Consider the following 27,929-nt stretch of genomic DNA (forward strand, 5'->3'; position numbering starts at 1 on the left):
AACCGGAGACCCCCCAAAGTGTCTGTTTCCGCCCTTTTACAGTACAGAGAAATAACAAACGCCTTCTTTCCTTGGGAAATGCAGGAAGCCAGCAAGCGGCCGGCGTCTCCGGAGCCCGCAAGGAGGCGCGTTGGCTGCGCAGACGGAGCGCTTCCAAGCGGGAGAGCCTAGGAACGGTGGCGCGGGCTGAGGCGACAGCGAGGACCCAAGGCTGGGGTTTCCTGCTTGGATCAGGAGTGCCTGGGGAGTAAGTTCTACAGGAAATGTCAATCTACTGGCCGTGGGGGTCAGACTCTGGGGTCGGGGCGATCGGGTCCCCGGGCCGGGGGCGGCGGGGGCAGGCAGGAGTGCGGGCGCTGGGATCCCCTGCCTGCTCGGCTCCTCTCTCCTCCTGGTCCCTTACTCCGTCCATTTTGAGGAAGGGGTCAAGAAGCGGGTACAAAATGTCTGGGCAGGACGAATCTCTGTCGTCGGTCCTTCCTGGCAGACTCGTTAGGTTGATTTATTTCAACAGTTTGATCCCCATCCTGGTTCAGCTCCGAAACGCTCCTGGGCTGCGCGCGCTTTTGGGCTGCGCCACCCGCAGAGACATCTAGACGCCGGAGCTAGTGGAAGTGGAAGTGTGCCTGAGTGTCTGTATTAAGGGCGGGACCCGGCCGGGGCCCAGGGACTTGGGAGTTGCTGTCTGCAAAAGCCTCATTGTCTCTACCCTTCCGGGAGGAAAGGGGAAGGCACGAATGATCCACGTGTTCAGCCCCCGAGCGCGCCCTTCACCTTGGCCCAGGGAGAAGGACGCTTTCCCCATGCGGTGTTGCAACCTTGCGAAAGCCCCTGTGCCCTGGCTTGGGCAGCAGAGATGCCCGCATGCAGCGGTTGCAGGGGTTGTGTTCTTTGCATCCATGAAAGTATTGGAGCTGGCCGGGCGCGGTGGCTCACGCCTGTAATCCCAGCATTTTGTGGGGCGGAGGCGGGAGGATCACCTGAGGTCAGGAGTTCAAGACCAGCCTGGCCAACATGGTGAAACCCCGTATCTACTAAAAATACCAAAATTAGCTGGGCGTGGTGGCGCACGCCTGTAATCCCAGTTACTCGGGAGGCTGAGGCAGGAGAATCGCTTGAACCCGGGAGGCGGAGGTTGCAGTGAGCTGAGCACCTGTAATCCCAGCTACTTGGGAGGCTGAGGCAGGAGAATCGCTTCTACCTGGGAGGTGGAGGTTGCAGTGAGCCTAGATCATGCCACTGCACTGCAGCCTGGGTGACAGAGCAAGACTCCCTCTCAAAAAAAAAAGTATTGGATTGGAGCCTGTTGTGATGAGTCTGGGCAGGGCCAGACGTGCAGGATGCACTGGTTTCCTAGAGAAAGAGCTTTGAGGGTTTGAGTTTGGTGTGCTGAGCATGTTCTTTTTTTTTTTTTTTTTTTTTTTTTTTTTGAGACGGAGTCTCCTCTGTCGCCCAGGCTGGAGTGCAGTGGCCGGATCTCAGCTCACTGCAAGCTCCGCCTCCCGGGTTTACGCCATTCTCCTGCCTCAGCCTCCCTAGTAGCTGGGACTACAGGCGCCCGCCACCTCGCCCGGCTAATTTTTTGTATTTTTAGTAGAGACGGGGTTTCACCATGTTAGCCAGGATGGTCTCGATCTCCTGACCTTGTGATACGCCCGTCTCGGCCTCCCAAAGTGCTGGGACTACAGGCTTGAGCCACCGCGCCCGGCCTAAGCATGTTCTTTTATGGGAACTGAGACCTCAGTAGAGGAAATGTATAAAAAGGACAAGCTGCAAGGAGAGTGGTGTGAAGGTGTCAGGATCAAACCCCATGGTCGGAACAAGATGCATTTTTTTTTTCTTTTTTCTTTTTTTTTTTTGAGACAGAGTCTCGCTCTGTCACCCAGGCTAGAGTGCAGTGGCCAGATCTCAGCTCACTGCAAGCTCCACCTCCCGGGTTTACACCATTCTCCTGCCTCAGCCTCCCGAGTAGCCAGGACTACAGGCGCCCGCCACCTCGCCCGGCTAGTTTTTTTTGTATTTTTTAGTGGAGACGGGGTTTCACCATGTTAGCCAGGATGGTCTCCATCTCGACCTCGTGATCCGCCTGTCTCGGCCTCCCAAAGTGCTGGGATTACAGGCTTGAGCCACCGCGCCCGGCCTTTTTTTTTTTTTTTTTTTTTTTAACTATTGTCCTGAGCTGATGTGTCTGAGATTACTAGGGACACAACCGGTGCTCCAATTGTATTGGGGAAAGGATGGAATTCAGGGAGACTGAATTGAAATAGACTGTTTTATCTTCTTAGGTAGGCTTAGAGCTGAGATGCGTGTAATGGGGTTATCATCAGGTCTGATTGTTTCCTTGGGAACTATAAAGTCAAGATAGACGTGGAATGTTGTGTCTTAAAACTCTTATCTACAGCTCAGCCCCTGAGTTGCACAGGCTTGCTTCTGTGTCAAAGTGACTTGGATCCCCCAGGCAACAGTGGGGCTTTTCATGTTTACCAATAGGATGTCAAAAGCAAAGTTTTTGATAAGCTGTGAATTTTAGAAAACAAAGTTTCTTAGGGAGCAAGAAAATAAGAAAAAGTAATAACCTCAAAGACAGACAGGGCTTGTTATTAATACTTCCTTTAGACTGCTGCTGGCTTGATCGAGTCTGATACCTCCTCCTGATGCGTGGCAGGGCAGGTTATTTCACATTATTTCACAATGAGAAGGTTGCAGTGTCATCCCTGGTTTGCCCAAGCATGCAATTGCTTTCTTTTTCTTTTTTTTTTTTTTTTTTTTTGAGACGGAGTCTCGCTCTGTCGCCCAGGCTAGAGTGCAGTGGCCGGATCTCAGCTCACTGCAAGCTCCGCCTCCCGGGTTCAAGCGATTCTTCTGCCTCAGCCTCCCCAGTAGCTGGGATTACAGGGGTGCACCACCATGCCCACCTAGTTTTTGCTACTTGGGAGGCTGAGGTAGGAGAACCGCTTGAACCCAGGAGGCGGAGGCTGCATTGAGCCAAGATCACGCCACTGCACTCCAGCCTAGGCAACAGAGCAAAACTCTGTCTCAAAAAATAATAATAACAATAATAATAAAATACTCAAAAGAAGAGTTGATTGATAATTTCTTTTTTTTTTTTATAAAAGTGAATATTTACACTGAGGAAAGAAATCAAATAATCACAACTTTTTTTGGAAATTTTTGAGAAATAAAAAAGAAATACCCAAACCATCACAAAATCAAGAAAATTTGACATTGTTGGTTAGAGCTGCCTGGAAGATGTCTATACTGTATTTCTTCTATTTGATCATATACCCTTTGAGTACTCCTATTCGATAATGTCCTGTGGAGAATGTATACATATATGTGTGTGTGTGTGCATATGAATATGAATATATTCTCCACAATATATAAAAATATATCTATATATATACACACACATATATTTATATATTTATATATGTATGTGTATGTACATTTTTTTTTTTTTGAGACGGAGTTTCACTCTTGTCGCCCAGGCTGGAGTTCAATGGCACGATGTCAGCTCACTGCAACCTCTGCCTCCCAGGTTCAAGCAGTTCTCCTGCCTCAGCCTCCTAAGTAGCTGGGATTACAGGCATGCACCACCACACCCACCTAATTTTGTATTTTTAGTAAAGACGGGGTTTCTCCATGTTGGTCAGGCTGGTCTCGAACTCCTGACCTCAGGTGATCCGCCCGCCTCGGCCTCCCCAAGTGCTGGGATTACAGGCGTAAGCCACTGTGCCTGGCCAATATACATGTATATACATTTTTATATGTGTGTATATATATAAATACGTACACACACACATATATAAATATATACGCACATATATTTATGTGTGCGTGTATATATATAAATTCAGCTTTTTCTCATATGATTAATTGAATTTTTAAATTATTTATGGTTTAGAAAAGTTTTGAGTCCACAGTTCATTGCTGACAGTGTCACGTAAATGTTTAGGTTTGTCCTCAAATTGAGGGAACTTGCCATCAAGTTTCTTTCAAATATCATGTAAGTCTTAGATTTTATGGCATTCTAACATTTTATGAACAAATGACTCACACTATATGAGTTGACCAGTCATTAAATGGTCATCAGATGTCACATTTGGAGCAGGAATAGTTTTGGGGGTTTGTTTTTGTTTTGGTTTGGTTTTGTTTAATAGAAACAAACCAATTTTGGGTTTTTTTTGTTGTTGTTTTGTTTTTTTTTTAGATGGAGTTTCGCTCTTGTTGCCTCAGGCTGGAGTGCAGTGGCACCAACTTGGCTCACCGAAACCTCTGCCTCCCAGGTTCAAGTGATTCTCCTGCCTCAGCCTCCTGAGTAGCTGGGATTACAGGCATGTGCCATCACGCCCGGCTAATTTTTTCTATTTTTAGTAGAGACTGGGTTTCTCCATGTTGGCCAGGCTGGTCTCCAACTCCCGACCTCAGGTGATCCACCCGCCTCAGCCTCTCAAAGTGCTGGGATTACAGGCATGAGCCACCGCACTCAGCCTAGAGTTAGATTTCTTTAGGCAGGATGCAAACACATTGTGTGCGTTTCTCTTTCAGGGCTCACACCCTTGAACTCGCCTCCCTTTGTTCATGACATTAACTAGCTGGAGTCCCTGGGTGGTTAGAATAGCAGAACGTCCACGCCTGTGGATTTATGTGGTTGTTCCTTGTGTTGTTGAAAGTTAGACCTGGCCAGGCATGGTGACTCATGCCTGTGATCCCAGCACTTTGGAAGGCTAAGGTGGGAGGATTGCTTGACCCCGGGAGGTCAAGGCTACAGTGAGCTCTGATCACACCACTGCACTCCAGCCAGGGCAGCAGAGTGAGAACCTGTCCCAAAAAAGAAAGAAGAAAGAAAGAAAGAGAGGAAGAGAAAGAGAGAGACAGAAAAAGAGAGAGGGAAGGAAGGAAGGAAGGAAGGAAGGAAGGAAGGAAGGAAGGAAGGAAGGAAGGAAGGAAGGAAGGAAGGGGGGAGGGGGGAGGGAGGGAGGGAAGGAAGGACAGAGAGAGAGAGAAAGAAGGAAAGAAAGAAAGAGAAAGGAAGAAAGAAAGGAAGGGAGGAAGGAAGGAAGAAAGAAAGAGAAAGAAAGAAAAAGAAAGAAGGAAGGAAGGAAGGAAAGAAAGGAGGGAGGGAGGGAGGAAGGGAGGGAGGGTGGGAGGAAGGGAGGGAGACAGAAACATCCTAGGTAGGTCGGGTATAGTGGCTCTAATCCCAGCACTTTGAGAGGCTGAGACAGGAGGATCGCCTGAGGTCAGGAGTTCGAGACCAGCCTGGCCAACATGGCAAAGCCCTGTCTCTACTAAAAATAAATACAAAAAAAAAAAAAAAAAAATAGCCAGGCTTGGTGGTGGGCACCTGTAGTCCCAGCTACTCGGGAGGCTGAGGCAGAAGAATCCCTTGAACCCAGGAGGCAGAGGTTGCAGTGAGCTGAGATGTGCCACTGCACTCCAGCCTGGGTGACAGAGCGAGACCTTGTCTCGAAAAATATATAATAACAAAGAAAAATTTAAACAAAATAAAAATGGAAGATACATCGTAGGTGGTGTGTTCATCACATCAGTGTAACTATAATGTCTCTTTGTCCCTGTACAAGTCAAGCTAACATTGGTGGGCAGTTTCTGGAGGTGAGAGAGCCTCTTACCTCTTTATTTTATTTTTTTAGCTCTTGTTGCCCAGGCTGGAGTGCAATGGCGCGATCTCAGCTCACTGCAACCTCCGTCTCCTGGGTTCAAGCAATTGTCCTGCCTCAGCCTCCCGAGTAGCTGGGATTACAGGTGTGCACCACCACTCCCGGCTAATTTTGTATTTTAGTAGAGACGAGGTTTCTCCATGTTGGTCAGGCTGGTCTCGAACTCCCTACCCCAGGTGATCTGCCCACCTCAGCCTCCCAAAGTACTGGGATTACAGGCCTGAGCCACCGCACCCACAGAGCCTTACCTCTTAAAGTTGCATCCCTTTACACCCAGCAAGTCCTGAGTGACGCCTTCGTACCCTGCTAAGGACTGCCTCCCCTTTCTGTGCCCACCAAGTTGTCTTATTTCCTGAATCAGTTGTTTTATTAGGGTTGCAAAGTGATGATTTTTTTTTTTTTTTTTTTTTTTTGAGATAGGACCTCATTCTGTCACCCAAGCTGGAGTGCAGCGATGCAATTAGAGTTCACTGCGGCATCAACCTCCTGGGCTCAAATGATCTTCCCACCCCAACCTCCTGAGTAGCTGAGACTGGAGGCGCATGCCAGCGTGCCCACTTAATTTGTAATTTTTTTGTAGAGACGGGGCCTTGCTATGTTGCCCAGGGCGGTATCAAAATCCTAAGCTTAAGTGATCCTCCCTCCTCAGCCTCCCAACATGCTGGGATTACAGGTGTGAACCACCAAGCCCAGCCCAAAATGGTGATTTTTTTTTTTTTTTTTTTTTTTTTTTTTTTTTTTTTTGAGACGGAGTCTCGCTCTGTCGCCCAGGCTGGAGTGCAGTGGCGCAATCTCGGCTCACTGCAAGCTCCGCCTCCCGGGTTCCCGCCATTCTCCGGCCTCAGCCTCCCGAGTAGCTGGGACTACAGGCGCCCGCCACTGCGCCCGGCTAATTTTTTTCTATTTTTAGTAGAGACGGGGTTTCACCGTGGTCTCCATCTCCTGACCTTGTGATCCGCCCGCCTCGGCCTTCCAAAGTGCTGGGATTACAGGCGTGAGCCACCGCGCCCGGCCGGTGATTTTTTTTAAACATTCAATTGTCCCATCTAAACATGTAGCTGGGGCCGGGCGCGGTGGCTCACGCTTGTAATCCCAGCACTTTGGGAGGTCGAGGCAGGCGGATCATCTGAGGTCAGGAGTTTAAGATAAGCCTGACCAACATAGTGAAACCCCATCTCTACTAGAAATACAAAAATTAACTGGGCATGGTGGCCCGAGCCTGTAATCTCAGCTACTCAGGAGGCTGAGGCAGCAGAATTGCTTGACCCCGGGAGGTGGAAGTTGCAGTGAGCTGAGATCATGCCACTGCACTCCAGCCTGGGTGACAGAATGAGACCCTGTCTCAAAAAAAAATTTTTTTAAATATATATATGTATATATATTAGCTGGGCGTGGTGGCAGGCGCTTGCAGTCCCAGCTACTTGGGAAGTTGAGGCAGGAGAATCACTTGAACTCAGGAGGCTGCTGTGAGCCAAGATCTCCCCACTGCACTCCAACCTGGATGACAGAATGAGACCTTGTCTCAAAAATAAATAAATAAATAAATATGTAGCTGGAATTCTGTACAGTTTTCTGTCATCCGTAAGGCTATTCCATTTCTTTTCTTATTGGAAAGGCAAAGTAAAGTCTTAATTTTTCCTCTTTATTAACCAAGGCTTGTGGTTTTTCCCCCTCTGGCTTTCTCTTTCTGGGTATCATTATGTGCCCAGGTATTTTTAGTGTTCAGTGTGTTTCCAGCCATTGCAATGATTCACTTTGTAGTTCAAATCGGGCCGCTGGGAGACCTTTCCGGCCGCTGTGCATCCTCCTAACGCGGTGTCGAGCAGCTCCCCTGCCATCTGGCACCGCAAGGCTCACACTGGAAATTTCCTGTTCCCAGACCAGCCATGTCTCCAAGGGTGTTCATCGCTTCCTGCTTGTTAATTCTACTAAGCATTTTCTATGAATAGATTGACCAGGGAGACATTGTGTGTGTGTGTGTGTGTGTGTGTGTGTGTGTGTGTGTGTGTTAATGATGATATGAAGCCTGAAACTTTTTCCTCTTATACTAAAAATCTGACTTCCCAGTAACATGAACACTTTTCATCTTATATTTGAAACTTTTTTTTTTTTTTGAGACAGAGTCTCGCTCTGTCGCCCAGGCTGGGGTGTGCAGTGGTGCAATCTCAGCTCACTGCAACCTGCACCTCCCAGGTTCAACTGATTCTCCTGCCTCAGCCTCCCAAGTAGCTGGGATTACAAGCACCTGCCACCACGCCCAGCTAATTTTTGTATTTTTAGTAGAGATGGGGTGTCACCATGTTGGCCAGGATGGTCTCAAACTCCTGACCTCAAGTGATCCACCTGCCTCGGCCTCCCGGAGTCTTGGGTTACAGACGTGAGCCACCGCACCCGGCCCAATTCACTTTCTTAAAGGGTGCAATTCAATGGTTTTTAGTATATTCACAGACGTGTATGTCCCGCAAATTTAGAACATTTCCATCACCCCCGAAAGCAGCCCTGTATCCTTCAGTGGTCGCCTCCCAGTCCCTCATCTCCCCCAGCCCTGGACAACCTCTGATCTACTTTCTGTCTCTATAGATTAGCCTATTCTGGACATTTTGTTTTCAATGGAGTCATACACTGTGGTCTTCTGTGTCTGGCTTCGTTCACTCGGCATCCTGTTTTCAGAGCTCACCGGTGTTGCAGTGTGTGTCAGTGCCTCAGTCCATTTTATGGCTGGATAATATTCCATGGTGCGGATAGACCACGTTTGCTTTCTTTGTTCATCCATTGATCAATATTTGGTTGTTTCTACTTTGGACTGTAATGAATACTGCTATGGGCCAGGTGTGGTGCTCACACCCCTAATTCCAGCACTTTGGGAGGCTGAGGTGGGCAAATCACTTGAGGTCAGGAGTTCGAGACCAGCCTGGCCAACATGGTGAAATCTCATCTCTACTAAAAGTATAAAAAATTAGCCAGGTGTAATGGCAGGGGCCTGTAATGGCAGCTAATCAGGAGGCTGAGGCAGGAGAAGTGCTTGAACCAGGGAGGCGGAGGCTGCAGTGAGCTGAGATCGTGCCACTGCACTCCAGCCTGGGCAACAGAGCGAGACTGTCTCAAAAAAAAAAAAAAAAAATGCAATTAGATCAGCAGCTGCCAGGAGCTGAGTGAAGGGGAGAATAGGAAGTGACTGCTAAGGGGGATGGGGTTTTATTTTGTGGTGATGAAAATTATTTGGAAGTAGGCAGAGGTGACATTTGTACAACATTGCAAATGCACTAAATGCCACTGCATTGTTCACTTAAAATGGTTAACTTCATGATATGCAAATTTCACCTCAATTTAAAAAAAAAAAAATTGCTGCTTGAGGCCAGGAATTTGAGACCAGCCTAGACAACATAGTGAGACCCCATCTCTATGAAAATAAATATGAAAAATTAGGGGGCATGGGGGCGCATGCCTCTACCTTCAGCTACTCAGGAGGCTGAGGCAGGAGGATCACTGGAGCTCAGAAGTTTGAGGTTGTAGTGAGCCGTGATTGCACTACCGCACTCCAGCCTGGGCAACAGGACAAGACTGTCTTTAAAAAATTAAATTAAAATATAGGTGTGTGGGTGGGTGTGTGTGGGTGGGTGTGTGGGTGGGTGTGGGTGGGTGGGTGTGAGGGGCTTGGGGAGTGTGGGTGTGTGTGTGGTTGTGTGGGTGTATGTGGGTGTGTGGGGGTGTGTGTGGGGTGGGTGTGAGGGAGTTTGGGGAGTGTGGGTGTGTGTGTGGGTGTGTGTGGGTGTGTGGGTATGTGGGGTGTGTGTGTGGGGGTGGGTGGGTGTGTGGGTGGGTGTGGGTAGGTGGGTGTGAGGGGCTTGGGGAGTGTGGGGGTGTGTGTGGGTGTGTGGGTGTGTGTGTGGGGGTGGGTGTGAGGGGTTTTGGGGAGTGTGGGTGTGTGGGTGGGTGTGGGTGGGTGTGTGTGGGGGTGGGTGTGTGGGTGGGTGTGTGTGGGTGGGTGGGTGTGGGGTTTGGGGAGTGTGGGTGTGTGTGTGGGTGTGGGTGTGGGTGTGGGTGGGTGTGAGGGGGTTTGGGGAGTGTGTGGGTGTGTGTGGGTGGGTGGGTGTGAGGGGGTTTGGGGAGTGTGGGTGTGTGTGGGTGTGTGTGGGTGGGTGGGTGTGTGGGTGTGTGTGTGGGGGTGGGTGTGAGGGGGTTTGGGGAGTGTGGGTGTGTGTGTGTGGGGTGTGTGTGCACGCATGCATTTATATGCTGAGATTAATGTCAGGCAGGGTCCACACAGGAGTGTGGGGAAGGCAGGGTGCCTGGATTCTCACAGCTCCATTCTTCTCCCAAGCTCTACCTCGCCTGCCTCCTTGAAGGAAACATGGGGGAGCCAGGACTGGCCGTCGCGTCGGTGACAAAAATGTCCCAGGTAAGTTGGCAGCTCACCCTCCCCCAGAAGGGTGTTGTTCCCACGAGTGAATGTGACTCTGCCTGTGGCTGGGAGTTAGGTAAAGTGCGTGCAGCCGGGCAGGGCCCACCGCCAGCCGTGCTGTCCCAGGTCTCTGCACCTCTGCTTAGAGAGAGACGCTGCCCTGGGGATTCTCATGGGACCACCCCCACCCCAGTACTAACCAGTCCTTTCCACGCTTCATCCTGGCTGCCTGTGGGCTTCATGTTCGGCTGCAAAGCACGCTAAGAAAGGAGATGAAAGTGTCTTTGGTGGGGGGCAGTGGCTCAAACCTGTAATCCCAGGACTTTGGGAGGCTGAGACAGGAGGATCATTTGAGGCCACGAGTTTGATATCAACCTGGGCAACATAGCAAGACCCCCGTCTCTATAAATATAAAAAAAGTTTGCCTGGCATGGTGGTGCATGGCTGTAGTCCCAGCTACTTAAGAAGCTGAAGTGACAGAGTCGCTTGAGCCCAGGAGGGTGAGGCTACAATGAGGACTGATCACTCCACTGCACTCCAGCCTGGGGCACAGAGTAAGACTCTGTCTCTAAAAATCATAATAAAGTAAAATAAAAAGAAAGTGTCTTTGTCTTAAGGAACTCAGGGTCTTGCAGGGGACACTAGGCATTAATGCAGCGGGCAGGGCTCTCCTGGTGGCAGCATCCCCCGCGACTGTCGTGACCTGCAGATAACAAGGAGTGGACTGAGCCGTGCCCCACTCCAAATTTTTTTTTTTTTTTTTGAGATGGAGTCTTGCTCAGTTGCCCAGGCTGGAGTTGGGTGGCGCCATCTCGGCTCACTGCAAGCTCTGCCTCCTGGGTTCATGCCATTCTCCTGCCTCAGCCTCCCGAGTAGCGGGGACTACAGGCATCCACCACCACGCCCAGCTAATTGTTTGTATTTTCAGTAGAGACGGGGTTTCACCGTGTTAGCCAGGATGGTCTCGACCTCCTAACCTCGTGATCCTCCCGCCTCAGCCTCCCAAAGTGCTGGGATTACAGGTGTGAGCCACCGCGCCCGGCCTACCCCACTCCAAATTTTTTTTTTTTTTTTTTTTTGAGACAGAGTTTCTCTTGTTGCCCAGGCTGGAGTGCAATGGCGTGATCTCGGCTCACTGCAACCTCCGCCTTCCAAGTTCAAGTGATTCTCCTGCCTTAGCCTCCTGAGTAGCTGGGATTACAGGCGCCTGCCATCACGCCTGGCTAATTTTTGTATTTTTAGTTGAGATGGGCTTTCTCCACGTTGGCCAGGCTGGTTTTGAACTCCTGACCTCAGGTGATCCGCCCGCCTCGGCCTCCCAAAGTGCTGGGATTACAGACATGAGCCACCGCACCTGGCCAGGGTTTAAGGATTTTTAAGCCACCCCTCTGTGATCGTTTGTTATGACAGCCTGAACAGGCTAATGCATCAGAAAGACACACAGCCGGTCAACTGGCGGAGACTGAAGTCCGGTCGCGGGACTCAGGTACTCTTTTTCCTGAGACGGGGCCAAAAACGATGGTGTGTGCCGGTTGTCCCAGCCACTTGGGAGGCTGAGGTGGGAGGATCGCTTGAGCCCAGCAGTTAGAGGCTGCCGTGAGCTGCGTTTGCACCACTGCACTCCAGCCTGTGTGACAGCTCAAGACCCTATCTCAGAAGAAAGAGCACCTGAGTCATACGACCGGACGTCAGTCTCTACCAATCGAGTGTATGCTCTTCCCGTTGCATTAGGGTCTTCAGGCTGCCGTAACTATCACAGATGGGGTAGCTTAAGCAACAGACATTGATTTTCTCACAGTTCTGCAGGCTGGAAGTCCAAGATCAAAATGGCGGCAGGGTTGGTTCCTTCTGGAGGCTCCAAGAAAGAATTTGTTCCATGTTCTTACCTAGCTGCTGGTAGTCACTGGCATCGTTGGCATTCCCTGGCTTGTGGACCCATCACTCCAGTCTCTGCCTCCCTCACCAAATGGCATTCTTCCCTCTGTGTCCCTACCTCTGTCCACATTTCCCCTTCTTTTATATATATATTTTTTTTGTTTGTTTGTTTGTTTTGAGACAGGGTCTTGCTCTGTTGCCCAGGCTGGACTGCAGTGGCAGGATCATAGCTCATTGCAACCTCCACCTCCCAGGCTCAGGCAATCCTCCCTCCTCAGCCTCCCGGGTAGCTGGGACTACAGGTGCCCACCCACACTCACGGGTAATTGTTTTTATTTTTTATAGAGACGGGTTATCACTTTGTTGCCCAGGCTGGACTTGAACTCCTAGCCTCAAGCAATCATCCTGCCTCTACCTTCCAAAGTGCTGGGATTACAGGCGCAAGCCACCGCACCTGGCCAGATTTCCTCTTCTTATAAGGACACCAGTCATTGGATTAGGGCCCACCCAACCCCAGTACAACGTCACCTTTTTTTTTTTTTTTTTTTTTTTTTTTTGAGACAGAGTCTCACTTTGTAGCCCAGGCTGGAGTGTAGTGGCGTGATCTCGGCTCACTGCAACCTCCACCTCCTGGGTTCAAGCAGTTCTCTGCCTCAGCACCCCGAGTAGCTGGGACTACAGGCACCTGCCACCATGCCCGGCTAATTTTTTGTATTTTTAGTAGAGATGGGGTTTCACCATGTTGGCCAGGCTGGTCTCGAACTCCTGACCTTGTGATCCACCCGCCTCAACCTCCCAAAGTGCTGGGATTACAGGTGTGAGCCACTGCGCCCGGCCACAGCCTCATCTTAATTCATTGACATCTGCAAAGACTCCAGTTCTCAAATCAGGTCACCTTTGCAGGTACCAAGGGTTAAGACCTCAATGTACCTTTTTTTGTGGAGAACGGGGTCACAGTTCAAACTGATAACAGGACACCCCACTGAGCCAAACCGCGTGTGCTGTTTTAGGACTCAGTGACCTTCGCAGACGTGGCTGTGAACTTCACCAAAGAGGAGTGGACCCTGCTGGACCCAGCTCAGAGGAATCTCTACAGAGATGTGATGCTGGAGAACTCTAGGAACCTGGCATTCATAGGTAAGGAGGCCCCCTTCCTGCACTTAGTCAGTGATGGGACCAGTGCTAGTTTGGAACCGTGTTCTGGGAAGTGCATTGGAAAATGGGAACTGGGTTAAATTCCAGAGACAGAACTGTTGTCCCCCAAGTAGTAGATGTAGGGTTCACCATGAAACTGGAAATAGTTTGTTGCATTATTTTATTTTATTTTATTTTATTTTGTTTTTTGAGACCGGGTCTCACTCTATCTCCCAGGCTGGAGTGCAGTGGCGTCATCTCAGCTCACTGCAACTTCTGCCTCCTGGGTTCATGCAATTCTCTTGCCTTAGCCTCTCTAGTAGCTGGGAATACAGGTGCACACCACCACACCTGGCTAATTTTTGTTTGTATTTTTAGTAGAGGCAGATTTCACCACGTTGGCTGGGCTGGTCTTGAACTCCTGACCTCAAGTGATCCTCCCACCTTGACCTCCCGAAGTGCTGGGATTACAGGCGTGAGCCACCACACCCAGCCTTTATTTTTCTTTTCATGAAGATGGGGTCTCACCCTGTCACCCAGGCTGGAGTGAAGTGGCACCATCACGACTCACTGCAACCTCCGCCTCCTGGGCTCAAGCAATTCTCCTGCCTCAGCCTCCTGAGTATCTGGGATTACAGGCATGCTCTACCACGCCCAACTAATGCATTACATTTTTATTCTCTTGGTGATCGAACAGACTTTGGGGGATCCTTATGTAGGTGAACATGGTACACAGGAAAAGGGTCATTCTGAGCCCTTTTGGCAGAGTTTTAGTGCATTGATGAGAAAAGTAGAGGGACCACTGTTACTCTTCTATTCACACATCGTCAGCTTCGGAACCCCAGCAAACCAAAGCTTGTGTCCATTTCACAGAAAGTCTTGGCATAGTTCCTTTACACCACGTGCTTGCGCAGTGAACGGGATCTCCACTAGGCAAACCCAGTCTGCCCTCTCATTTGGAGCAAGAAGTGGTCTGAAAACAGTGCAGGGCAGTTTTGTCCAGGCATTCATGCCTCTCAGTGCCAGGCAGACGTGAACATTACAGGACCAACAGGTTTGTAAGCCAGCAGCATGGTAACAGAGCAACAGGCTCATGCCACTGAGACAGCAAGGTTTGCAACAGAGAAAGTTTCATGATTATCTGGTGCCGACCGAGGAGATGGGAGGAGACGCTCACATTTTTTTCCCTGAGGGGTTCTGGGGTTCTTGTTTTTTTGTTTTTTGAGACTGTGTTTCATTCTTGTTGCCCAGGCTGGAGTGCAATGGTGCGATCTCCGCTCACTGCAACCTCTGCCTCCCGGGTTCAAGCAATTCTCCTGCCTCAGCCTCCCGAGTAGCTGGGACTACAGGCACACACCACCATACCTGGCTAATTTTTGTATTTTTAGTAGAGATGGGGTTTCATCACGTTGGCAAGGCTGGTCTCGAACTCCTGACCTCAAGAGATCCGCCCACCTTGGCCTCCCAAAATGTTGGCACTACAGGCGTGAGCCACTGCTCTCATTTTCAAGGGGATCATGAAGGGCAAGGGACTGGAGAATTGGAGATGTTGATTGGTCAGAGGAAGGGGGATGAAATTGTCGGGATGAGGAAAGTACATTCTTTGGTGCGTCAGTTTCTCACGGCATTCCTCAGACCAGTTGGCATAGTCATTTCATCAGAATGCAGGACCTGAAGGAATATCTCAAAGTGGAAACTTAATGCTTTATAATTTTCAAGTTGTTATCTACAGAGCAGCTAAGGAGACCTATAGGTCAGGCACAGTGGTTCACACCTATAATCCTAGCACTTTGGGAGGCTGAGGCAGGAGGAGGATTACTTAAGGCCAGGAGGTCGAGACCAGCCCAGCCAACATGGCAAAACCCTGTTCTTTTTTGTCTTAAAAAAGTTTTTTTGATTTAAAAAGAAAGAAAAAAACAGGTACCCTCTTGCCCAGGCTGGAGTACAGTGGTGCAATCTCCGCTCACTGTAATCTCTGCCTCCTGGGTTCAAGTGATTCTCCTGCCTCAGCCTCCCAAGTAGCTGGGATTACAGGCATACACCACAATGCCCGGCTCATTTTTGTATTTTTAGTAGAGATGAGGCTTCACCACGTTGGTCAGGCTGGTCTCAAACTCCTGACCTCCGGTGATCCACCCACCTCAGCCTCTCAAAGTGCTGGGATTACAGGCGTGAGCCACTGCGCCTGGCTGAGCTTATGTTTTTTGACTTTTATCCATCCTCTCATATATTCATTTTTCCCAGAGAAAGGCCTGTTCCTTTTCTCCTTAAAATTGCACATGGAGGCCGGGCGCGATGGCTCAAGCCTGTAATCCCAGCACTTTGGGAGGCCAAGACGGGCGGATCACGAGGTCTGGAGATCGAGACCATCCTGGCTAACACGGTGAAACCCCGTCTCTACTAAAAAATACAAAAAACTAGCTGGGCGAGGTGGCGGGCGCCTGTAGTCCCAGCTACTCGGGAGGCTGAGGCAGGAGAATGGTGTAAACCCGGGAGGCAGAGCTTGCAGTGAGCTGAGATCCGGCCACTGCACTCCAGCCTGGACAGCAGAGTGAGACTCCGTCTCAAAAAAAAAAAAAAAAAAAAATTGCACATGGAGCCAGCTACTCGGGAGACTGAGGCAAGAGGATCACTTGACCCCAAGAGCTCAAGGCTGCAGTGTGTTATGATTAAGCCTATGAATAGCCACTGCACCCAGTGCCTGGGCAACCTAGTGAGACCCTCATCTCAAAAAAATAAAAATTTCACATGGACTTTCTGTACAATTCTCTTCCACTTAAAATTCCTGATCATTTCCTTGATCTCTGCAGAATCATTCCTCAGTAACATGACGCTCTCCATGTTGAACCCCTGACCTTACCATCCTCACATTCCTGACACTGCGGAATCCCTGAGGTCTTTCTCTGCCTCCTTCCTCTTGCTTTCTTCCCCTTCACATTTTTATCATATATGTTGAGGGAACATCTAGAAAGAAATCCACACAGAGGCCAGGCACGTTGGCTTACGCCTGTAATCCCAACGCTTTGGGAGGCTGAGGCAGGTGGATCACATGAGGCCAGGAATTCAAGACCAGCCTGGCCAACATGGAGAAACCCCATCTCAACTGAAAATACAAAAACTAGCCAGGCATGCTGGCACACACTTGTAATCTCAGATACTCGGGAAGCTGAGGCCAGAGAATTGCTTGAACCTGGGAGGCAGAGGTTGTAATAAGCAAAGATCATGCCACTGCACTCCAGCCTGGGCCACACAGCAAGACTCTGTTGAAAGAAAAGAGAGAAAGAAAGAGAGAATGAGAGAGAGAGACAGACAGAGAGAGAGAGAGGGAGGAAGGAAGGAAGGAAGGAAGGAAGGAAGGAAGGAAGGAAGGAAGGAAGGAAGGAAGGAAGGAAGGAGAAAGAAGGAAGGAAGAAAAAGAAAGAAAGAAAGAAAGAAAGAACAGAAAAAAGTAAGGACAGGAAGGAAGGAAGGAAGGGGAAGGAAGAAAGGAAGCAGAGGAAGGAGGAAGGAAGGAAGGAAAAGAAAGAAGAAAAGAAGGAAGGAAGGGGAAGGAAGAAAGGAAGCAGAGGAAGGAAAAAGAAAGGAAGGGAGGGAAGAAAAGGAAGGAAGGAAGGAAGGAAGGGGGAAAGAAAGAGAAATCCGCACAGACATTGCCTATGTTATCATCTCTAACCCACCTTCACTTTCAACAAAGAATTTAACTTTTGTGCCACTGTATTTCAGACTGGGCGACTCCGTGCGAAACCAAAGATGCAGCCCCTCAGCCGGATATTCTTCCTAAAAGAACATATCCTGAAGCCAACAGTGTGTGTCTCACGAGCATCAGTTCCCAGCTCTCCACATTGAGAGAAGACTGGAGATGCCCCAAAACAGAGGGACCACACAGGCAGGGGGCGAATAATGTGAAGCCACCCGCAGTTGCCCCTGAGAAAGATGAATCTTCTGTTAGCGTCTGTGAAGATCACGAAATGAGGAACCGCTCTAAACCTACCTGCAGGCGTGTGCCTTCACCGGGAGATTCCACAAGACAATGTATCCTGACATGTGACTCAAGTATTTTCAAGTATAATCCTTTCTTAAACGATAGTCAAAAAACACATGAAAACAACGGACACGATGAAGTCTTGGGGCAGAACATTCAGTGGGCTCCGTGTGGGAGAAAAACAGAGCTGAAATCAAGCACATGGACTGGCAGTCAGAACGCCGTGCATCGTATACGTGATGAAATTGATACGGGAGCAAACAGGCACCAACAGAATCCATTTGGAAAAGCTTTCCATGAAGACGGATCCCTTAGGGCACACAACACTCGTGTTCGAGAGAAAATGTATGATTTTACTCAGGGCGAGAACACTTCCAGAAATAACTCAGTTCATGCCGTGCAGATGCAGTCGTATACCGCAGAGACAAATAAGAAGGACTGTCAGACTGGAGCAACCTCTGCCAACGCCCCAAATTCCGGTTCACACAAGAGTCACTGCACTGGAGAGAAAAGCCACAAATGTCCCGAATGTGGGAGAGCCTTTTTTTATCAGTCATTCCTTATGAGACATATGAAAATTCACACTGGAGAGAAACCGTACGAATGTGGGAAATGTGGAAAAGCCTTCAGATATTCCTTACACCTTCATAAGCATTTAAGAAAGCACGTCGTGCGGAGGAAGCCCTACGAATGTGAAGAATGTGGGAAAGTCATCAGGGAGTCCTCAAAATACACACATCTAAGGAGCCACACTGGAGAGAAACCCTATAAATGTAAGACATGTGGAAAAGGCTTTACAAAGTCGTCAGGACTTAAAAAACATCTGAAGACCCACAATGATGAGAAGCGCTGTGAATGAAAGGAAGGTGGGAAAATCTTCATTAATTTTCTAACTGTACTGAACATGGGAGGAGGACATATTGGAAGGGAGCTCAAGGGGCTAGCATGCATGAGAACATCTTCCCTGAACTCTCCTATCTTACAGAAATGTGAAAAAACAAAAAAACAAAAAACAACCCTGCAAAGGTAAAGTCTAGGGAAAGCCTTTCCTCTTCATTCATCTTGAGTAGACATTTGTTCTCACCCTGGAGAGAAACTGTGAATCTAAAAGGAACATGACAAAACCTTCAGCGTGGTCTCAAATTCATGGTTCATACAAGAACTCACACTGCAGAGCCTCCTTACCGAAGTAAAAAATGTAGGAAAGACCTGCTGGGCGTGGTGGCTCACCTGTAATCCCAGCACTTTGGGAGGCCAAGGCGGGTGGATCATGAGGTCAGGAGATTGAGACCATCCTGACTAATATGGTGAAACCCCGTCTCTACTAAAAATGCAAAACATTAGCCAGGCATGGTGGCGGGAGCCTGTAGTCCCAGCTACTCTGAAGGCTGAGGCGGGAGAATGCCATGAACCTGGGAGGCAGAGCTTGCAGTGAGCCGAGATTGCACCACTGCACTCCAACCTGGGCGACAGAGCGAGACTCCATCTCAAAAAAAAAATGTGGGAAAGTCCTCTTTAAACAGTTACCACTCATGTTATATGTGAATCCACATCCTGGAGGGAGGCTACCATTGGAATAAAAATAAGAAAGCTTTCAAGGCCAGGTGTGGTGACTCACACCTGTAATCCTAGCACTTTGGGAGGCCAAGGTGGGAGGATTGCTTGAGTCCAGGAGTTTGAGACCAGCCTGGGCAACATGGAGAAACCCCATCTCAACAACTACAACAACAACAAAAAATGCAAAAATTAACCAGGCGTGGTAGCACATGCCTGTAGTCCCAGCTACCTGGGGAGCTGAGGCAGGAGGATCGTTTGAGCCTGGGAGCCCGAGGCAGCAGTGAGCTGTGTTTGCACCACTGCACTCCAGCCTGGGTGACAAAGTGAAGGAAGATAGGAAGGAAGGAAGGAAGGAAGGAAGGAAGGAACGGAGGGAGGGAGGGAGGGAGGGAAGAAAAGAAGAAAAAAGGAAAGGAAGGGGAAGGAAAGGGGAAGGAAAGGAAAGGCGAAAGGCGAGGCGAGGCAACTTTCGGGTCCAGCTCTTCACTTAGGCACAATGAGTGCACAGTAGGACTGAAACACTGTAAATGTTAATGATTTTCCAGTTTTTCCGTTCTAAAAAAAAAAAATGCTACAAGATGAAGGATATCCCTCTTTGCACCCTCCCAGCTCTGCCACATAAATGTTGATATATAGCAGGTTCATTACAACTCACTCACATACACATGGTCTCATTTTCAATGTGAAGCCTTCTTTGAGCCTCATTCAGTTTAGACTTGGGATTCATATGCTCCATGAGACCATTTTTGTCTTATCGGTCACTGTGCTACTGCATTATGGTCAGAGTATGTAGTCTTTTTGGTACCAACTTGGGGTACTTGTTATGACTTTGTCAGTCTGATGTGTCATATTCTGTCAGTTTCCCTGCCATCTCCATTCTTCTCATCTTCTTTACTAAGGGCACATAGACTCACTTTCCACAATGAGCACTGTTTAATGTCTTCTTTTTATTTTTACTTTATTTATTTATGTATTTATTTTGAGACAGAGTCTTGCTCTGTCATCCAGGCTGGTGAGCAGTGGGGCAATCTCGGCTCACTGCAACCTCCGCCTCCCAGGCTCAAGTGATTCTCCTGCCTCAGCCTCCCGAGTAGCTGGGATTACAGACATCCACCACCACACCCAGCTAATTTTTGTATTTTTGGTAGAGACGAGGTTTCACCATGTTGGCCAGGCTGGTCGCAAACTCCTGACCTCAAGTGACCTGCCTGCCTTGGCCTCCCAAAGTGCCAGGATTACAGGCGTGAGCCACTGTGCCCGGCCTCTTTTTAATTTTTTAAAAGTTGGGAAATGACCAGGCATGTTGGCTCATGCCTGTAACCCCGGCACTTTGGGAGGCCAAAGTGGGCAGAACGCCTGAGGTCAGGAGTTCGAGACCAGCCTGACCAACATAGAGAAACCCTGTCACTACTAAAAATATATAATTAGGTATGGTGGGCTCATGCCTATAATCCCAACTACTCAGGAGGCTGAGGCAGGAGAATTGCTTGAATCCGGGAGCAGTGAGCTGAAGTAGTGCCATTGTACTCCAGCCTGGGCAACAAGAGTGAAACTCCACCTCAAAAACCAAATAAAAATAAATAAAAGTTGGGAAATATGACTACCTGAAAATGTATGAAAATGTACACACATATATCTTTTTTTTTCAAGATGGAGTTTTGCTCTTGTTGCCTGGGTAGGAGTGCAGTGGTGCGATCTCAGCTCACTGCAACCTCTGCCTCCCAGGTTCAAGTGATCCTCCTACCTCAGCCTCCTAAGTAGCTGGGATTACAGGCACCTGACACCACGACGTTTCAAAGTTAATAAAGTGATTACCCTTATACCCACAATCCAAGCCCATAAACAGCTCATCATTAAACGCCAGGCAATTCATGTCTGTGCCTCACAGAGGATATCTCCAGCCCCCAGAGGAAACCACTGTGGTTCATTTTGTTATCATTCGCCCCCCTCCCTCATCTTTACATTTGCACCTATGCAGAAATCCCCAAATACCCTGTTTTCTAGTTTTGCTGATGTTTATGCTACATATGATGGCATGGCATAGAATATTTCTTTGTGCCTTCTTTCAAGAAAAGAAAGGCTAAGCAGGTAGGGTGCAGGTGGCATTCATTCTTTCTTAGTTATATTCATTCCAGAGACCTTGGTTCTGTATCTCACTTTAGAGATTATAAACACGGCTGCTGATACCAATTTTGCAAAGCCCTCCCAATGAGCATTTTACAAAAGTCATTGTTGGCTGGGCGCGGTGGCTCACGCCTGTAATCCCAGCACTTTGGGAGGCCGAGGCGGGTGGATCACTTGAGGTCAGGAGTTCAAGACCAGCCTCGCCAACGTGAAACCCCATCTCTACTAAAAATACAAAAATTAGTCAGGCATGGTGGCATGCACCTGTAGTCCCAGGTACTCGGGAGGCTGAGGCAGGAGAATTACTTGAGCCCAGGAGGGGGAGGTTGCAGGGAGTTGAGATCATACCACTGCACTCCAGTCTGGGCGACAGAGCAAGACTCTGTCTCAAAAAAAAAAAAAAAAAAAAAAAAAAACGGGAGAGAGAAAAGAGAAATGCCACTGGTAAGAGCAGAGGTCCTCCTAGGCGCCCATTCTGCATGACCCAGCACTGCTAAGTTCAGCTTTCAGTGTTTGGGGAGGGCCTGCAGGTTGGGGACCCCCCACTGTGACTGAGCGGGCTCCAGCTTGGCCCTTTCTCCCGGACCCCTGCTCCCTGCATTTCCCAGGAATCTGCCGCTTTATCATAGAATCTGGATGACTCGTGGCCCTCCCCATCCTGGAAGGAATAAAGAGGAGGAGGGGAGGCTGCTCCGCCAGGGCAGCCCCAGACCTTGCCAAGGGGCCTGGGTCCACTCCCACCCCCAGGGAGCGCTGTCAGGAGGAGAAGGACCTTGACTGAAATCAGAATGCCTGGATTCAGCTGGGGGTGGAGGGGGCCGGCGCAGGAGGCGGGAAACTATCTGTAGGTGAGGGAACACCCCTCCCGTCTCCAGTCCCTGAGGCTGAACTTAGCCGACTTTGGGGGTTCCCCACCCCCACCCCCAACTGGTCCTCAGTTCTCACAGATGTAAATTGAGAATTTTCAACAATCGGTTTAGCAAACATATGCCAGGCCCCCTTCTGAGCGCTTTGCATCTATTAACTCATGTAACGCCTGCAACCCTATGAAGTGGCTGCTGTTATCACTATCACTACAGTGGGGGAAACCAAGGCAGAGCGAGGCCAAGCACGATGCCCAAGATCCCACAGCCAGCAGGTGGCCGGGAGGGGCTCGACCCCGTGCTGTCAGGCACGAGAGACTCGGCTCTTCAGCCCCAGGCCGGAGCCTCCCTGCACTGACGGGGCGCGAATGGGGGCAGGAGGGTTCGTGTGTGTCCTTACCCCTGGGACGCCAGCTCCGGGGACGGGGACCTCGTCTGGCGTGGGAGGCATTTAATGAGCGCCGTGGACCGAAGCCAGGACGGTCTTAGGAGAGCCACTTCCCTTCTTGGCCGCCTGAAACCCCCTGCAGGGTTCTGCTTCTGGAACTGCATTCGAGGTCAGAGCTTCTAGTACGAGTAAAGCGGATTCTCGGGAAGAGACCCGAACAGAAGGAAATCACTGTCTTGGAAGATCTAAGTCCGGGATGGGACAAAACCCACTCCGGGCGGGGGGCGCGCGCCACCTGGCGGCGGATCCTGCTAAGGCGGCGCCGCCGGGAGACCAGAAACGTTCGATTTTGGCAGTGGGGCGAGGTGGTTGGAATTGACGAATAGGCAGTTGTCTGAAAATCATTGTGTGAAACTAAGGACTGTCTACCAGTGGCTTCCAAAATTCTGACGCCCAGTAAGAAATCATTTTGCATCAGCGGTTTTTTTTGTTTTGTTTTGTTTTGAGAGAAGGTCTTGCTCTGTTGCCCGGGTTGGAATGCAGTGCCACGATCTGGGCTCACAGAAACCTCAGCTTCCAGGATTCAAGCAATTCTCCTGCCTCAGCCTCCTGAGTAGCTGAGATTACAGGCGCCCGCCACCGCGCCTGTCTAATTTTTTATTTTTAGTAGAGATGGGGCTTTACCATGTTAGCCAGGCTGGTCTCGAATTCCCGGCCTCAAGTGATCCGCCCGCCTGGGTCTCCCGAAGTGCTGAGATTGCGGGCATGAGCCACCGCGCCCGGTCGCATCAGCACACTGTTACAAAAGAATACCACCCTCTATAGTCAACAATAATGGATTGTATACTTCAAAATAGCTAGAACATTTTGCATGTTCTCACCACAAAGATATAACAAGCGTCTGGGATGACGGATTTGCTAATAACCTTGATTTGATCACTACATAATTTATATATGTATCGAAACATCACACCGCATCCCATAAATATGTACAATTAAAAACAAAATTTAGGCCGGCCACAGTGGCTCACGCCTGTAATCCCAGCACTTTGGGAGGCCGAGGCGGGTGGATCACGAGGTCAGGAGTTCCAGACCAGCCTGGCCAAGATGGTGAACCCCATCTCTACTAAAAATACAAAAAAACAAAAAAACCGGGTGTGGTGGTGGGCACCTGTAATCCAAGCTACTAAGGAGGCTGAGGCAGAGAATTGCTTTAACCCGGGGGTCAGAGGTTACAGTGAGCTGAGATCACGCCACTGCACTCCAGCCTGAGTAACAGGGTGAGACTCTGTCTAAAAAAAAAAAAAAAAAAAGTTTTAAAAATACCACCCTGTATTACACAATGCTTTATATTCCACTTTTTTTTTTTTTTTAAGACAAGAGTGTCACTGTCACCCAGGCATGATCTTGGCTCACTGCAACCTCTCTCCCCCAAGGTTCAAGCGATCCCCCTGCCTCAGCCTCCTGAGTAGCTGGGATTACAGTCATGCACCACCATGCCCAGCTAATTTTTGTATTTTTAGTAAAGATGGGGTTTCATCATGTTGGCCAGTCTGGTCTTGAACTCCTGACCTCAGGTGATCCACCCGCCTTGGCTCCCCAAGGTGCTGCGATTACAGGCGTGAGCCACCTTTCCTGGCTCACTCCTATTTTTAAATGCTGGTCAGTTTCCCTTAAAATGGTTTCCTAACTCTCTAAGGAGCTGGGATACGGGTTTCCACTGTTCTAGACTATCCCCATGTTTTTTCACTTGACAGAGATTATGATGAAGAACAGGTTCACACCCACACTGCCTCCCAGTGAGCCTTCCCCACCACACAAAGCTGCGTCTGGGATTCGCTGCCAGCTCTGGTTTCAGGATGAGTCACAGCTCAGAGTGCTGAAGACACTGGCCCAAGACCACACAGCCTGGATGTGGCAGTGCCCATTTCTGCCTCACTCCTGGAGGAGGAAAATGATTAAATATCCCTAATTTTACTGCTATTGAGTACAACTTAATTCAGTCCTTCCTCCACTTTTGCTGATAAGATTGAGCTGCACTCACCTGCTATTCTCTTAGACTATACCACGTAAATTAAAGGCATTCCAGAGGTCAAACTTTAAAATGTCTTTTTCACTTTGGGAGGCCAAGGCGGGAGGATCACTTGAGGCCAGGAGTTCCAGACCAGCCTGGCCAACATGGGGAAACCTCCATCTCTACGAAAAATACAAAAATTAGCCGGGCGCGGTGGCGCACACCTGTAGTCCCAGCTGCTCAGGAGGCTGAGGCATGAGAATCACTTGAACCTGGGAGGTGGAGGCTGAAGCAAGCCGAGATTGCACCACTGCACTCCAGCCTGGGCATCAGAGCAAGACCCTGTCTCAAAAAAACAAAAAGTAAAAAATCTAGGTTGAATTCTCAGGCGTCTCTAAAGTGGCCTTCGATGTATTCGGAGCTGGGTGCTGCAGGGTTGACCATCTATAAGTGGCGAGCCCAGCCCCGGTCCAGGGGAAGGTAGAGGAGGTGAACCTGCTCGGTGTAGGACTAGGATCCTTGAGATGACAGACAGCTGTGGTTAGCCTGAGTCGGTCAAACTATGGTGGTCTATGACGTCGTTTTGCATGGGGAGCAAATCAGAAGCCTCGGTCTGCTGTGCTGGCTCTGCTGTCTTTGGAAGGAAAGAGGAGGAAATCGCTCCGAAATGGTAGTTAGGGCTGGTGGTCACGGACTCAGCTCCACACCAAGATGAGACTTCCTGGGCCCCCAGGGAGGAAGAACAGCAGCTCCACTGCCAGGAGCCACGGCTCAGAGGAGCTCCTTTCCACCTCCCTCCTGAAATGCCATTTTCAACTTTCTCCTTTACTCTCCCATCCCCAGAACCTAGTACGATATACGGCACACAGTACATGCTCAATAAATATTTATCAAATGAACGAGGAAAGCTGTGTGGATGTCCCCTCCTGTGCAGCTGTAAGCGGAGAAATCGAGTCTTTTTTTTTTTTAAACTTTCCTACACCAGTTTTATTTAAAACACAAAAATGGCCGGGCGCGGTGGCTCAAGCCTGTAATCCCAGCACTTTGGGAGGCCGAGACGGGCGGATCACGAGGTCAGGAGATCGAGACCATCCTGGCTAACACGGTGAAACCCCGTCTCTACTAAAAAAATACAAAAAACTAGCCGGGCGAGGTGGCGGGCGCCTGTAGTCCCAGCTACTGGGGAGGCTGAGGCAGGAGAATGGCGTGAACCCAGGAGGCGGAGCTTGCAGTGAGCTGAGATCCGGCCACTGCACTCCAGCCTGGGCGACAGAGCGAGACTCCGTCTCAAAAAAAAAAAAAAAAAAAAAAAAAAAAAAAAAAAAAAAAACACACAAAAATAAGTATTTCTCTTTCTGTAAGGAAAACTGGCTCAAATATTGCTGAACACAGGCCAGACTCAGTGGCTCACGCCTGTATTCTGAGCACTTTGAGAGGCTGACATGGGAGCATCACTTGAGGTCAGGGGTTCGAGACCAGCCTGGCCAACATGGTAAAATCCCCTCTTAAATACAAAAAAAAAAAAAAATTAGCCAGGCATAGTGGCAGGTGCCTGTAATCCCAGCTACTTGGGAGGCTGAGGCAGGAGAATTGCTTGAACCTGGGAGGCAGAGGTTACAGTGAACCGAGATTACACCACTGCACTCCAGCCTGGGTGACAGAGTGAGACTCAAAAATGAATGAATGAATGAATGAATAAATAAATAAATAGAAAACACTACACTTTCATCTTTATCACTGTTCTACTAATAGTCACATATATTTCTGAGCTTTTACTACATGCCAGGTACTGTTCTAAGGCTGTGTATCAGTTCATTTTATTCTCACACAAAACAGTATGTACTATTATCAAGACAATTTATTTTTATTTATTGATTTTTTTTTTTTTTTTTTTTTTCCTGAGGCAGAGTCTCACTCTCTTGCCCAGGCTGGAGTGCAGTGGCCAGATCTCAGCTCACTGCAAGCTCCGCCTCCCGGGTTCACGCCATTCTCTTGCCTCAGCCTCCCGAGTAGCTGGGACTACAGGCGCCCGCCACCTCGCCCGGCTGGTTTTTTGTATTTTTTAGTAGAGACGGGGTTTCACCGTGTTAGCCAGGATGGTCTCGAACTCCTGACCTCGTGATCCGCCCGTCTCGGCCTCCCAAAGTGCTGGGATTACAGGCTTGAGCCACCGCGCCCGGCTTATTGATTTATTTTTTGAGATGGGGTTTCATTCTTGTCGCCCAGGCTGGAGTGCAGTATCACGGTCTTGGCTCCCTGCAACCTCCGCCTCCCGGGTTCAAGTGATTCTCCTGCCTCAGCCTCCCAAGTAGTTGAGGTTACAGGCATGCGCCACCACACCCGGCTAATTTTTATATTTTCAGTAGAGACAGGGTTTCACCATGTTGGCCAGGCCGATCTCGAACTCCCGACCTCAGATGATCTGCCCACCTCGGCCTCCCAAAGTGCTGGGATTCCAGGTGTGAGCCACCACGCCCAGCCACTGTTCTAAGGCTGTGTGTATAAATTCATTGTATTCTCACACAAAAAAGGATGTACTATTATCAAGCCATTTTAAGGGGAGGCTCAGGGTGCTACATTCCTGGATTAGGAAGGCGGATGATGGATTATCTGTTTGGATTTGAACTTTTTTTTTTTTTTTTTTTGAGACAGTCTCACTCTATTACCCAGGCTGGAGTGCAGTACTGTGATCTCAGCTCACTGCAACCTCCGCTTCCCAGATTCAAGCAATTCTCATGCCTCAGCCTCCAGAGTAGTTTGGAAGACAGGTGCACATCACCATGCTCTGCTAATTTTTGTATTTTCAGTCGAGGCAGGGTTTCACATGTTCACCAGGCTGGTCTTGAACTCCTGGGCTCGAGTGATCCACCCACCTCAGCCTCCCAAAGTGCTGGGATTACAGGCGTGAGCCACCACGCCCAGCCTGATTTTTTTTTAAGTTTTTATATAGCTTTGACACCAACGGATTAAATGCTGACAGGGAATTTGGCATGACTCAACTACAGCAAAGAGTTATCATGGCGTTCTAAGCCCTCTCACTCCTACACCCACCCCACCCCCCCCCCCCACCCCCGCTGCAGGAAAGGGTCAAGGTCAGCTTTTTCTCTGTGACCCTGCGACTGGAGTTAGGGCTGTCCATAAATAATCCTTCCTTTCTCTCCTTCCAGACACATGAAAAGACTACGCTTCCCGGTGCCCCTGTGAAGTTCGGGGTGACCAGGGGACCTACTCTGGCTGAGTGTAAGCTAAGAAGACAGGTGTCATATCAGGTCCAAGCCTCGCAAGTCACTGCCTGCTGTGCCATCCTCTCTTCTTCCTGTGCCAAAGGACTGGCAGCATTCCAGATGATGGCTGTGCCATGGGCCTGGGGGACACGGGTGATATGGAGGACAGCGCTTGGCTGGCCCACAAAGGAGAGAAACCTCTGCTGCCTGAGGACCACGGAGAATCTGCAGCTGTGACTGCCCTGACCAACACAGCTCCAGGAGAGGTCTCAGAAAAATGGATGAATAGGCCCGGCGTGGTGGCTCAAGCCTGTAATCCCAGCATTTTGGGAGGCTGAGGTGGGCAGATCACCTGAGGTCAGGAGTTCAAGACCAGCCTGCCCAACATGGTGAAACCCCATCTCTACTAAAAATACAAAAATTAGCCAGGCGTGGTGGTGGGCACCTGTAATCCCAGCTACTTGGGAGGCTGAGGCAGGAGAATGGCGTGAACCTGGGAGGCAGAGGTTGCAGTGAGCTGAGATCGTGACACTGCACTCCAGCCTGGGCAACAAGAGGGAAACTTCATCTCAATAAATAAATAAGAATGCTGAATGAGTGAGTGAATGAATGAATGGCAGGGAGTCGGGACAGGGTCACAGATGACCCCCAGGCCGGAGGTAGAGGAAGCAGCCATGCCTGAAGC

At 49.5% G+C, this 27,929-nt stretch overlaps 1 protein-coding gene across 4 annotated transcripts; it reads left to right on the forward strand.

Moving 5' to 3' along the window:
- Positions 1–170: 170 nt before the first annotated feature.
- On the forward strand, positions 171–27,835 carry ZNF114 (zinc finger protein 114). 4 transcript variants are annotated; one of them, XM_065534699.2, is made up of 6 exons: positions 171–247; positions 10,003–10,080; positions 12,143–12,280; positions 12,969–13,095; positions 16,816–17,940; positions 27,188–27,835. In XM_065534699.2, exons 2-5 carry the CDS (start codon positions 10,033–10,035, stop codon positions 17,931–17,933), a joined length of 1,431 nt encoding a protein of 476 aa, XP_065390771.1. In that variant the 5' UTR covers positions 171–247; positions 10,003–10,032; the 3' UTR covers positions 17,934–17,940; positions 27,188–27,835. The 4 variants fall into 4 exon arrangements, with proteins under 4 accessions (XP_065390771.1, XP_073880147.1, XP_065390770.1 ...); XM_074024046.1 differs by lacking the exon at positions 12,143–12,280; XM_065534698.1 differs by lacking the exon at positions 27,188–27,835 and having other exon boundaries at positions 16,816–18,672.
- Positions 27,836–27,929: the final 94 nt, after the last annotated feature.

This window comes from Macaca fascicularis, chromosome 19, assembly GCF_037993035.2.
Source record: "Macaca fascicularis isolate 582-1 chromosome 19, T2T-MFA8v1.1".
Lineage (NCBI taxonomy): Eukaryota > Metazoa > Chordata > Mammalia > Primates > Cercopithecidae > Macaca > Macaca fascicularis.

Bases quoted from the DNA above. Each gene is read 5' to 3' on its own strand.
- ZNF114 (XM_065534699.2), top strand. From the start codon at position 10,033: ATGGGGGAGCCAGGACTGGCCGTCGCGTCGGTGACAAAAATGTCCCAG. The intron at 10,081-12,142 runs GTAAGTTGGCAG...GTTTTGAGACAG, and splicing joins CGGTGACAAAAATGTCCCAG to GGTCTTGCTCTGTTGCCCAG. The intron at 13,096-16,815 runs GTAAGGAGGCCC...ACTGTATTTCAG, and splicing joins TAGGAACCTGGCATTCATAG to ACTGGGCGACTCCGTGCGAA.